Raw genomic sequence first — 13,727 nt, forward strand, 5'->3', positions numbered from 1 at the left:
CTCATATGCGAAGAAGATGAATAAAAGAAGAATAGAAATAGGCCCTCTGAGAATTGAAGGGAGATTAACGAATGAAAAAAAGGAAATTTGCAACATACTGGCAGAACGATATAAGAGAGAATTCACCCCTAGAATAGATAATGAAGATAATGATATAGAAGTAAGGGATGAAAATAGTGAATATTTAGCTGACATAGATATTAATGAAGCTGATATTGTGCAGGCTATTAATGAAATTAAAAATGGAGCTGCTGCAGGGCCTGATGGAATTCCTGCTATTTTGTTAAAGAAAGTAGTTCATTCTATCGCAAAGCCACTTGCAATATTATTAAGACAAAGTGTAGATACAGGCAAGATATATGATGAGCACAAATTAGCATATATTACCCCTACTTTCAAAAGTGGATCAAGACTAGAGGCAAGTATTATAGCCTGTGAGTCTAACATCACATATTATGAAAGTGTATGAAAGGGTAATAAAGAAAAATATTATGAAACATTTAATAAAAAATAATTTGTTATATAAAGGACAACATGGTTTCGTACCCGGAAAAAGTACACAAACCCAACTGTTAGTCCACCGTGAAAACATATTCAAAAATATGAAAAGCGGAAATGAAACAGATGTGGTTTATTTAGACTTTGCAAAAGCTTTTGATAAAGTAGACCATAATATATTGGCGAAGAAAATTAGAAAACACAATATCGTGGATAAAGTAGGAAGATGGTTAAAAGAATTTTTACACAACAGAAAACAGATAGTTATTGCAAACGACGAGAAATCGGATGAAGCCAAGGTAATATCCGGTGTGCCGCAAGGTACGGTGTTAGCTGCAATACTGTTTGTTATTATGATTGAAGACATAGACAATAATGTTAAGGATTCGGTAGTGAGTAGTTTCGCAGATGACACAAGAATAAGTAGAGAAATTACTTGTGATGAAGATAGGAACGCTCTACAAAGAGACCTTAACAAAGTATATGATTGGGCAGAGGTAAATAGGATGGTATTTAACTCTGATAAATTTGAATCAATAAATTATGGAGACAGAGAAAGAAAGCTATATGCATATAAGGGACCTAATAATGAGACCATCACAAATAAGGAAGCAGTTAAAGACCTTGGTGTGATGATGAATAGGAACATGTTATGCAATGATCAAATAGCAACTCTGTTGGCAAAATGTAAAGCAAAAATGGGAATGTTGTTACGGCACTTCAAAACAAGAAAAGCTGAACACATGATTATGCTTTATAAAACATATGTTCGTAGTCCACTTGAATATTGCAATATGATATGGTACCCACACTATCAAAAGGATATTGCACAAATAGAGAGTGTACAAAGGTCCTTTACAGCTAGAATAGAAGAAGTTAAGGACCTAGACTACTGGGAAAGACTACAATTCTTAAAATTATATAGTCTAGAAAGGAGAAGAGAACGCTACATGATAATTCAGGCATGGAAACAGATAGAAGGAATAGCAGAAAATATCATGGAACTAAAAATATCAGAAAGAGCAAGCAGAGGTAGATTAATAGTGCCCAAAACTATACCAGGAAAAATAAGGAAAGCACACAGGACATTAATCCACTACGCACCAGCATCGATAATGCAGCGTCTATTCAATGCGTTGCCAGCTCATCTGAGGAATATATCAGGAGTGAGCGTAGATGTGTTTAAGAATAAGCTCGACAAATATCTAAACTGCATCCCAGACCATCCAAGATTGGAAGATGCAAAATATACCGGAAGATGTACTAGCAACTCTCTGGTAGACATTAGAGGTGCCTCACACTGAGGGACCTGGGGCAACCCGAACAAGATGTAAGGTCTGTAAGGTAAGGTCTCTCTCTGTCGAGAAGAAGAATGATCTGGGTACAATGTTCGTATTAATTTAAGCAGGCTAAAATGTAAAATCCTCTTTTACTCTTGACTTTGTATTGCTTCTCCAGTCGGTAGATATCGAAATTAGCGTCTTTACACAGAACTTCACACCATAATTCTATATAGAAATTAATGGTATTTATAAGTTAATGTCCTATGAATATCGGTGTTTTGAGAAAATAACATAGAAGAGAAAATATATTTAGCTCTTTCTTACTTCCATTATTTCAAAACCTGTAATCATTTTTATCTTATGAATTGCTGTTCAAAGCCATCAAGATAAAGTGTTACATCACCGTAATTACCCACTTCATGGCTAACTGTTTGTTTTATATCGTTTTTTTCATTATTTTTTTCTGACATAAAAGCCCCTCAAAACATAAATTTCTTTTTAGCTGCATAATTATTGTATTCTGTGTCCTCAGTTAATCTCATGAACCACGGGGGTATGTTAGCTATGTGTCATGGTTTAAGAGATACAGGAAGCAGTCGCCAGAGCTATCTCCAGTTTACTGTTGATAACCTTAAGGAAACATTTTATTTTCATCATAGGGTACTGCGAAGTATCCGCAAAGTAGGCGCTGAGAGTATTCTAGATTCTTTATTCGGGGGCAAAAAGAGAACAGATATTCCCAGTTAGTTTTATTACATAGAATTACACATATATACATACATACAACACCAGGAAAAAATAAATAATTTGAAATAGTCTTATAAACAAATACATCTTTTTTTGCATAGTGTCATGTGGACAAAATGGGAAATTCTGTGAAGGTTTTATCCTAAATTAAATTCACTTTTAAGCTAAAGTCTAAGACTAAAGTCGTTAAAAATTATCTATATAAAAAACTATTCTGCTGTATAAATAGACCTACAACTTTATTTATTACCTATGACTTAAAGTTTTAAGCATTAAAAATTGACGTTTATACAAGTCGTAAATAGCTGGTAACTGGGCCACCGTTGTGACACTAGACTCCACGGCCTAAATGCGAGTTACATTATAGAAAACATTATCAGACTAAATGGTAAAAGGAAGATCATAGGTAGATGAAAACTAAGGCTAGTGGAATTTTACTCCTTTAAAGAGGAAGACATTTCATTGGCCAGCGCCATTTGTCATGGCAAGTTAATAATGAAAGGATTTACAGTTTTCGTAGAGGATGCCAAATGATCGTCGTCAATCGCCTCTGTTTCCGCCATCCATTATTGGCGGGAATTTCTTAACCGTTGAATGAGTACTCTTTATAACTTAAAGAAAATATATTCATAATGAAGTTTCATAAATAATTTATGCTGACTCGGTATCACATACATTTCACGAATTTCGCTCAATATGAGTTTATCTACCTTTCAAAAAGACTAAAATTTACGCTCCCAAAATATAGCCCTAAATCACAAGACATGTGCTACCTACATCCATCCGGCTGTGTTTTCTCCTCAGAGAAGAAGCCAGACGATTCAAGGCAATGATAAACAGCGCACAAGTAATATACGGAGGATGAGGAGGAGGGGGAGGGAGAGGACGAACGAGAACTACGCCTACAAAAATATAATCTATGTCCTAAAACTACATCACAGTCCAGAGTACAGCATTTCATTTCTGCAACATGAACTGATTCAAGAAAAAGATATCACGTTTATTGCACGGCTGAAAAGGCAAAATGCTGAAAAATAAAACAATAGGCATGAAAGCATGAGTATTTTTTAAACAACACAATATTAATAATACACAAGTTGTTGATCGTTTTAAGTCTCCCGGTTTTGTTCTCGGGAGAAATGGAAGAGATCGTATATGGTAAGAGGAAGTTTTGAGAAAGTGCTGAGGCTTTTAAGAAGTTTTAGAGATTAAACACAATGTGTTAATACAGGGACAAAAACAAAACATAAGATGATGATAAGAATATAAGAAACTGTGAGATAAACACCACGTCAAGAGCCATAGAAAGATGATTTTTCCCAAAAAAGGTTATCCGGGCTATTAAAATTATTTGAGTATTAATCATACTGGAAGAGTTATTGTTTGCTGAATAGTAGCTTTTAGGAGGAAGAAAAGTTCTGATCAGCAAAGGAGAGAACCTCAAAGCAATTCGCAGGAGGCTTCCTTCCCTCTGAAGGAAGTTTGTTTTCTTAGAAGTTGCAAGCATAAGATATAATTGCACAGATGAGTGAATTAAATGAGCTAATAGAGAGAATTGCTTCGTGTGTGATACCACGTTCAAGTATCGCTAAGAAGAATCAAGAGGATATGTATTATTCTAGTATGGAAGGGAACAGCGCTAAAATAATCTGCCAACAAGCCACATTTTCTTACTGACTCGGATGACAAAACTTTGTGCACAAAACAAATCTTAATTATAAATAAATCTTCAAGATAGGATTGACAGGGCACACAGAGCGAGTACCATTGATAACTGATAAAAAAAATCTATTTATAAGGAGAAATAAATATGCAAATGGAGCTTGAGACAAGCCTTTTAACTTAAAAAATAATTCAAAGAAATTTCTAAATGGTTAAATACTATGAAAGACATACGTAAATATTTCCTTATATGGTTGTACTAAAGGAAAAATTGCAGTGGCATTTTATGGAGGAATGAAATAAAGAAAACAACATATAACGACTAAGTTGCAGATTTGATAAAAGCCAAACCAACACATAACGACTAAGTTGCAGATTTGATCAAAGCCAAACACCAAAGTTATGAAATTTGCTGTTAAAGTGTAACGGGTACACGTAAACAACGGCGTCTCTTATTGAGTTACTTAAAGCCAATAAACACTCGTGAGATCAAAACAACAGGTTTGAATTCAGAAAGTACCCACCTACCGATTTCAAGAGAGAAAATGAAATGACAAATCACTGAGAAAGCTCAATCGTTTTTCGGTCAACGTCGCTAAGCCAGTTTTGAAAGGACGTCCTGCAGACGAGCTCATATATATATATATATATATATATCTATATATATATATATATATATATATATATATATATATATATATATATACTTGCTATCGATGTTGTACTGCACGAAAGTATCACTTACTGTTTCAGGAACGGGAGACGACGTTGAAAGCGAGATATATCTGCATTTCAGGAATTATCCTTTCCAGATATGCACTTGCACGTTTGTGAAATTGTGTTGACATGAATTTTACCATTCATTACATGCTGTCGTAATAATTAGGAAAAGACGCCCTGCTTCTTTCTGTATCGTAAAATTATAAGTAATATGGGTATACAAAAGCTAAGAAGAATATAAGTATTCTTTAAAGAAAGTACATGGTTAAAAAATCTTTCACAAAACCTAAGAAAAGATAGCAACATTTGACAAAGATTTGTTCTTGCTTCTCATTAGCTTAAGAGCAACATAGCGGAATATTCAAAGAAATTTTAGTCGTAAATATATATTAAATTTACTCTCGAGAGAAGCAAAGACGAACGAAAATCAAGTGTAGATCATCCGAAAAAAAAGATTTACGAGAGAGAGAGAGAGAGAGAAACACTAGTAATGCCTTTCGCTTTAGGCGTAGCTAATGTGAGAGTCCGAGGGTTCGGGATCCTTATAAATATTTTCGTTCAGCGAATAGAATGAAACAGCTCGGTTGCAATCCACGTTGAACCAGAGGTCACAGATAAAGTACTCCTGGTTGAACACTGTACCGTTGGGGCATAGGAAGGAGTGGACCTTACCATCGTGCAGGCACATGTGGTACACCTGTTGGCATGGAAATTCTTGTTAGTCTTCAGCTATAATATAATCTCATTGTGTCTATGAACTACACGAATGCTAATTATACGCATAAATACATAAGAAGTCATTAGCTGAGTGGTTGAAAAAGGAGAATTACTAAATTTACAAACGGAAATACCTACAGATGCACGAACAAATGAGAAATCTCCAGTTGCTTTCTATTATAGTGGGGCAAATAAAGCCTTTCAGATTATTACCCTCAATTGCCCAAAAGGCTTCATTTGTTTTGTCACGTGAATGAATGAAATTCTCCTAAATATCGATTCAGTTCTTAGTTAGGGCGTTTATAACCTATAAAGCCGTCAGAAGAATTCACATGTCACTCCGTATATAATAACTACCGTGGGAGGAACAGGTTTGCACAACCTAAATAGCAAAAGAGAAACAAAAGGAAGGTACGAAGGGGCAGAAGATGCAGAGATGATTTAGGCGTTGTGCCCAGCGAGGAGGGGGTGAAGGTATAGTTGTATAAGTGGGCAACTTTCGTCGACACAATGGCAGCAAGGAAAGGTATGTGGCAAGTCGTCGTCAGTCGTGAGAATCCTGTGGGAACTCTCGTACGCTGACTAGGCAGGCAGCCTCTCTTGACCTCTGACAGAGCGGCGTCATGGACGAATGATACAGTGAAAGTGAAGATCAAAGATGAATGAAAAGGCAGATGAGAGGGGAGAGGGCACAGGAAAGGGTGGTAATGAAGACAGGAAGTTGATGGATAGTCCATAGACTCATGTACGGACATAGTGTTAGACAGACGGAGATAAGGACAGTGACAGAGAAGAGTATTGTGAAAAGAAATGCACTATTGATAATCTGCGAAACGGCAACATCTGAGTTAATGTAGGTTTGGTAACTGTCAAGGACCTGGATAATTCAAAGACGCAAAAAAGAAAATAATTTCCTTCTAGTAGACATTCTAAGATTCTGGAATTATTGAACGATCATAAGGTTCTTATATTTTTTCAAAGGATTTTTAAAATATATCTGAATCATCCTTATAACTAAAGTATCCATTGCAACATCTTCCTTTATTGTTTTACGAAAGAGGAATTCCTTCATACACTTGATAAGAAAGACAACATTAAGGAACGATAGCTAAAGCATTTCTGAAAGTTTGAAATGGGCACCTTGTTTTCAAATCGCAAAAGGCTCAGGATAAGGGCAGGAAAATTTACAGGTGGAAGTCTGAAGTCATTTAACCTGCCTATTAGTTCTTGTGATTATACTCGTACATTCAAAATAAACAAAGGTGTTAAAATAAATAAGACAGGTCATTACCAATGAGTCTTTACAAGCAGTTTGACCAATGAATTACTGAGGTGGACCCTGCGAACGAACACATTCCAGATTAGAATGGCAACATGAAGTCGTTATCCCGAACTTACTGTATCATATATAACACAGCATAAATGTCCTACCTGACAAGCAGCATCAGGGTCAGCGTAAATTCCAGGCAACAGCGGCTGACAGGTGAACTTGGTGCTGGGAACAGAGTGGAGAGTTGGGTAGTCCTGTCCAGCAACTCCGAAGATGCAGTCGGCGTCTGGGTCGTTTTCCGAAGACTGGCAACGGTAGTCGTATACCTGCTGTTTCGACAAAGAAATTCAGTGAGAGGATAGAATAGAACGCCTCATGAGTTAGATGATGTGTCGTAGTTCATAACAGTACTTTAAACCAACTTTTGATCATACCAGATGACCATAAAAAAATGACGCATAGACACAAATTTAAAGATACATAGTGGGATTTGTCAAGTCGCCAAGTTCAGCGCTGTCGACTCCGTATTTTTCTCTGGTTAAGTTTGTCCTTGACCAGTATCAGTACTTTTCTTCTAAGCAGTTAAGCAATCAGACATCAGTTGGACTGTATGAGAACCTTAAGTTATACCAACGGTACAATAGGAGTATCATTATGGCCCTTTCTTCATTATTAAACTCATAATCACTTTGTCCCATAATTAGTCTTCATTTAGAATTACTGGCTTTGTGAGCATTGGCAACTTTAAACTGTTGCCTATCTTCAGTGTCTTTTAACGAAAGGGAAAACGTGAAGAATGACTTCGTATCCTAAAGGAGAATGCTTTTTACATCTTCCATAACCAGAAGGAACATAAGCTTGACTCATCTCCAATTAACATTGCAAGGAATTTCCATCGTGCTTTAGTTTATTGGTGCACCCAACAAGCCAGGTGCGCGCTGAGAAAGTAAAACCGAAATTGAGATGGAAATTTTGTACTCGGAATGAATGCAAAGTATCCCAGAGCCTTCTCTTGTGATACCATTCAGTGGGTCATGAAACGGAGAAAGTGACCAGATTTTCCGGAATCTTTTATGGCTTCCGTACAAATGCCACAGACAAATATGAATGTCACTTACACGGCGCAGGATGCGGTTACAGTGACAAGTGGCTATTATCTTGAAGCAACTATGTCTGAAATGTGCATTTGCTGAAAAGTATTCTGAAACGTGAAAAAAGAAAGGAAAGGAAACGTGTGAAAGGAACGTATCGTCTTGAAGATTAAACGTTTTCCGGATATCTACAGTGTTTCATTGAGATTTTGGTTTGGCAGATTTGTATGATCACAGTTGAGGACTTGGACTCACGTTTGCGTGCGTTAACGAATGTGCTTTCCAAGTCATATAGTACTAATAATACACGTCGTCACAGCTAAGGTTCTATAGAAAGAATGGATCATTAAGTTAATGGACCATTTTAGAATAGCATTAAGTATTAAATTTTGTCTATGGCACCTCTGCTGTGATGAGATGCTTATTACTATACGACTTGGAAAGCACTTTGGAGAGTTTATTCCCCACAAGAACATGAATATTCTTCTACAAATAACCCATTCTCAATAAGATATATGTAGGACTTGAATCACAGCTTTATAGATATAGTATAAGCTTTAAGTTCAATGATAACTTCATTCACTGAAGTCGGTTAATTGTGAATGAACTTTGAATAACTACTACTCTCCTTTAATTATAATCAGAATACTTTGATAAGTCTGAATATCACGGGCATGTTTGAAAACGTTCAATATACCGAAAAAATTAGCAATAAAAGAATTGTCAAGTTTTGTAATAAATATGTATCCTTTTACCCTAGTTCCTTAATCATGGTGTCCATGTCGATTTTTATGTGTAAGAATGTATAGCCTTGGACTGACATGTATTGTTATGGCGGTGAAACTGTGTACATACTATTAAGCTAGCTGTGATGCAGGTAGGTACTTCATCTGAAATTTTTCTTGTATGTCTGGATAAGCAACCTTCTTATAAATGTCGCGAATATTTTAAAAACATTTCATTTTCGCTCACTCGGGGAGTAAGCCTACTAACTACTTTGTTCTTGCTGTTGGTAGGTGGGTAGGAAAGGTCTATGGGAGAGCCTAGAAAGGTCTGAAAAAGGTGTTTCGCATTTAGTTTAAAGATACAGGAGTGTTAGGATGGGATATTTATGATTTTTTTATTAGAATGAGAAAATAAACCATAAATAATGTGCTTGTTAAACAGTACAGAAAAATTATTTCTAGTAAAATATAGCGTATTTATTTTAATTTTCGTTATTGAAACAAGACTCTATTAGACCGTAGATTTTAGCACGTTTCAATTTACGTTAAAAGTTAGGAATATATGTTTACAACTTTTTTGTTAAGGGGAAAATTTTGCAAGTGTCACGAGTAAGCTAGATGGTCGGGTCACGCCTTGTTTAAGTGAAAAACAGGATGGAAGAGACGAATGTTATTCACTTATTTCTATTTTCACTTTTCTGGGCTAACACAAACTTTCTCGCTTTACAAACACAAAATAATGATTGTTGTTCTTCAGTCGTTAATTTCTTGTATTCATTAACTATAACAGAGTTAAATACATATATTAAACAAAGGTTATCAGACGTCAATTTGAATAAAAGATTCACTGTTTTGTATTAAAGCCAAGTTTTCTTAAACCATAGCTCATTTTTTTCATTATTAACAGTAGCTTTACCTTTTCAAAATTACTTCATGGATTTTGCTTTTTCAGTTATATACAGCTTCTTGTAATTCAAAGCCTTTGCAAGAACAGTTTCTAATCGCATAGATTTACTTATGGATTTCGATTTTCCATTGATATTTCGTATATATATATATCATATAATAATATATATATATAATAATATATATTATATAATAAAATAATAATATATATAATTTAATATAATATATATATATATAAATAATAAATAATATATATATATAATATATATATTATATAATATTATATAATATATATATATATTATATATATATATATATACATATATATATATATATATATATGTGTGTGTGTGTGTGTGTGTGTGCGTGTATGTGTATTCGTTTATATACATATGAATATATATGCATCCACGCACACACACACATATATATATAGTCTGTGTGTATATATATATATATATATATATATATATATATATATATATATATATATATAACTTCTTTTAAGTGCGACTTTCTTTCCCCTAACATATGGCCCACCAGAAATCCACTTAAGCAATCGGCGAAAATGCTAGATCATCCTTTGCTACTTTTTCCTTGGTTTCTACGTACAATGACTGTGCAAGTAATTACAGACCATGTTTGTAATTTGCAGCAATTACCTTTTCGCATACGTACTTCGTACGTTGTCAATCTTTTACCTTGGAGAGTAGAATTAGCAATAGGTGCTCTGGAATTAGAAAGGAATAACAATAGTAAAGCAGCGAAATTATTATCATTAACGTTTCTAATTTCTTGACCGGAGACTCAGTGAATGTTCAGTCGCGAGGTGCTTATTCGAGGCTGTTTTCTTTGGCTTTTTCCTTAGTTTTCTTCTCAGAGATCGTGTATTTAGCGATTCATATTGTACTTTTATGAGTTTCCTTTCATTCCTCTTGGAAAAAAAATCATCAAAAATGTATCGGTAATAATATACTTTTTCTTAGAAAATACATTAGAATGTAACGTCAGATCGCCAACGCCTTGCACCGGGTACAAAGGTTCTCTGAGAGATTCCTCCACGGACGTTTTTCCTGTGCTTTCACTTCCACAAACATCTCCCAACTCGCCTGGTCCCCAGAACAGCCGATCCGACATTATCACGTACATATCCACATTATCTTTATCTCCTATTCATCATTGTCTCCTCTACATATGGAACTTCCGTCATTTCCCTTATGGTGGGACACTCGCTCTCTCTCTCTCTCTCTCTCTCTCTCTCTCTCTCTCTCTCTCTCTCTCTCTCTCCTGTGGTCTGACTCCTAATATTCTTAAAATTCTGATTTCTTGTAGGTTTAGCTTCACGTCCTACCATGATTCATGTCCGTTTAGAAATACAACTCGTGCAATTTATGTGTAGTCTTAATTTTCGTATGCAATTTCAATCTACTACTTTATCTCCGAATCTTATCCAACCTGCCCATTGCTTAGATTTCCCTTTTATAGCCTTCTACTAAGTTTCAGCTCAAGCGGAAAGGCATTAGACATCATTGTTTCCAAACATTTGAGGGATTCAACCTCAGCAATCGTTTCTCCATCTATTGTTATTTCACTCCATTGCACATACTCTTTCTGCAATTTTTATGTTATCCTTAGCTTCATCTTGAGTCCCATCTTTCGAGGTAAACGGCGCATTCCATTGGCAAACTTTGTAACTTGTGGAACTTTGTTGATTGAAAGCTCACCTTTTTCCATCTCCAAAACTATTATTATTATTATTATTATTATTATTATTATTATTATTATTATTATTATTATTATTATTATTATTATTATAAAGCCAATCAACAGTGGTGACAAAACATTATCCTGTAGCATCCTTCTATTTCAGCAAATTATTTGACAAGGCTCCATCAACACTAATTTGGTATCTGATAAGTACATCGTTAACGGGAAACATTAATGTCGTAAAACCTTTCATAATATTGGCCTATGAACGCTGAAAATTAGTGTTTGAAAATACAAAAAACGAAAACCATCAGATGAGTATTTTTAAATTCCATAGTGTCGTTACATAAATATTTGGTGTGTGTAACTCTTACATGTTTTAAGACCAGTTTTTTATTCTCCAGGCATTTTAATAGTTTTATTCCTGCTGAGAATTCACATTTTGAATATTTGCTGTTTTTAGTCAAGTACCATTTTTTTCCATTCCACACTATTCTAAAGTCTAGTCGGTATACGAGGAATCACTTTACTTTCAGCAAAAATCACATTCTCTATTCTATTAGTCTTTATTATTTATTTTACCTAAACAGTTTAGTTTCTGTTGTCAGTCTTTTTATCCTCTTTATATCTCTTATCACTTAAAAAAAAAAGTGTTCCACTTATTGCCTTACTCTCTCTTCTGATGTTATTGGCCCATCCCTCCTTTTGACTGGTATTTTCCTCCATTTCCCCACGGCTATCTCATTAATAATCCTGTATATGCTACTGAAACACCAGTGCCACTTGCTAAGTACATGGATTTGGCAACATTGTCCTCCTGTTTTTTTTATGTCCTTTCTTATGTTTTTTTGCTTGTTTTAAATTGATTTATTGATCTTCAGGACCTGAGTACTTGCATGTTCTGTGTTGCATTCTTTATCTCCTGAAAGTTTTCGACAATTGTACCCTAAGCCTCATCTGATATTTATGGTATCCGGCTGGTCCTCTTTTATCGCAAAACTTTTGTTCCGGTAATATGATATATATAATATATATATATATATATATATATATATATATATATATATATATATATATATATATATACGTATTCAAAGTAAACGAGTCCTCATTGATTGCCTGCACTTTCTCAGATATGGTCTCTAGAACTGCAAACCTATTTTGACTTCCAGTGACAAAATTTTCTGGATGTTCAACTTCAGGTGGCTCAATTACATTAAATTAAGACACTCTGCCAACTATATTGTTGAGTGCTCTGCATATCAGCTTTAGTTTGACAATAACAAGTTAGAGGGCACTAATTACATCAGTTCTACCAATGGCTATTAACATTTCTTAACGTTCTGATTTTCGTAGATTAATAGATATTGCATTGCATTTCTTTCAGGATGTCCTCGTTTTGGAAAAAGTAGTATTACAAAATCCTTCGTCCAAACTTCATTGCTTTTACCAATTTTTTTTTATTTATATTTACCAACACCAATTTTCATATCTCTTTTAGTTTTACATCTTTAACATTCTGCTTTTCTATATAAAATTCATCTTTTATGTCTTCAAAGTTCATTTGTTATTGTATAGCACAAATTCCTTCTAGGAAAAAGTCTGAAACTAAATCAGCGCTGGGAAATAAACTGCAGTTCGCATGTCAAAGTCAACCTTGATTTGGAAAATGTGTATATCGCTGTTATCCATCGTCAAAAGAAAAACGAAAATGATGAAGGGTGTAAATAAATGTCATCATTTGCTTGAACCTAGCGAGCAATGTTATTTGCGGTTTCTTTTTTAGATTAAAATCTCTGTCGATTTCGTACAAATTATGATAGCAGGTAAGTAATCCATCATGGTGCCCTTCCCAATCTGTGTCGCTACCTGGTAGTTTTCGTTGTCTGATATCCATTTGACCTTCAAAAGTTATGTACTACATATTTGCAACATTTCTAGTTCGTGGTGAGTCTTTCAAGAGGAATATGTTTGAAGGTGAAAACTATAGTGTTGTTCTTTATTATTTGATTACATATATATCTCCGCGCACCGGTAATTTATTCTTTAAGTGAAGCAGGCAGATATGTCACTTGTAAACTTTCGCCTTCTCATGCCAAGAACATGATACCTAATCTGTCCAGATAACATTAGCGGGGCCATAACCGTAACGTCCAGTGCCTTCAGACGTTGTTACCGTTAATTACGCTGTTATTCAATAGTCTCGTTTCCTTAGCGTCACACTTTCCATTTCCTACGTGACGTCACGACGTCCGCTTGTCAGAGCAACACGCAAGTGACGTTGTGCGCCTAATTACACAGCTCGTAAACACGGAATGAGACGCAGGCATCTAAGCCCTATGCAGCGAAGGACCCCTCCCCTACCCCCCCTAATCCCATGTGCGTCATATGAGCCTCCAAT

The 13,727-nt window shown here is 35.0% G+C and overlaps 1 protein-coding gene across 3 annotated transcripts in view; it reads right to left on the minus strand.

Annotated features, from left to right (window-relative positions):
- Positions 1–4,543: 4,543 nt before the first annotated feature.
- LOC135217445 (U-scoloptoxin(01)-Er1a-like) overlaps positions 4,544–13,727 on the minus strand; it is a 43,498-nt gene continuing 34,314 nt past the window's right edge. For 2 of the 3 annotated variants that reach the window (XM_064253316.1, XM_064253315.1), the window contains exons 4-5: positions 7,059–7,226; positions 4,544–5,607 (exon numbers count right to left, since the gene is read on the minus strand). In XM_064253316.1, the coding sequence (XP_064109386.1) occupies positions 5,413–5,607; positions 7,059–7,226 (363 nt within the window). In that variant the 3' untranslated portion in view covers positions 4,544–5,412. The remainder of the gene's footprint in view (positions 5,608–7,058; positions 7,227–13,727) is intronic. The other variant, XM_064253317.1, reaches the window with a different exon arrangement.

This window comes from Macrobrachium nipponense, chromosome 7, assembly GCF_015104395.2.
Source record: "Macrobrachium nipponense isolate FS-2020 chromosome 7, ASM1510439v2, whole genome shotgun sequence".
Classification (NCBI taxonomy): Eukaryota; Metazoa; Arthropoda; class Malacostraca; order Decapoda; family Palaemonidae; genus Macrobrachium; species Macrobrachium nipponense.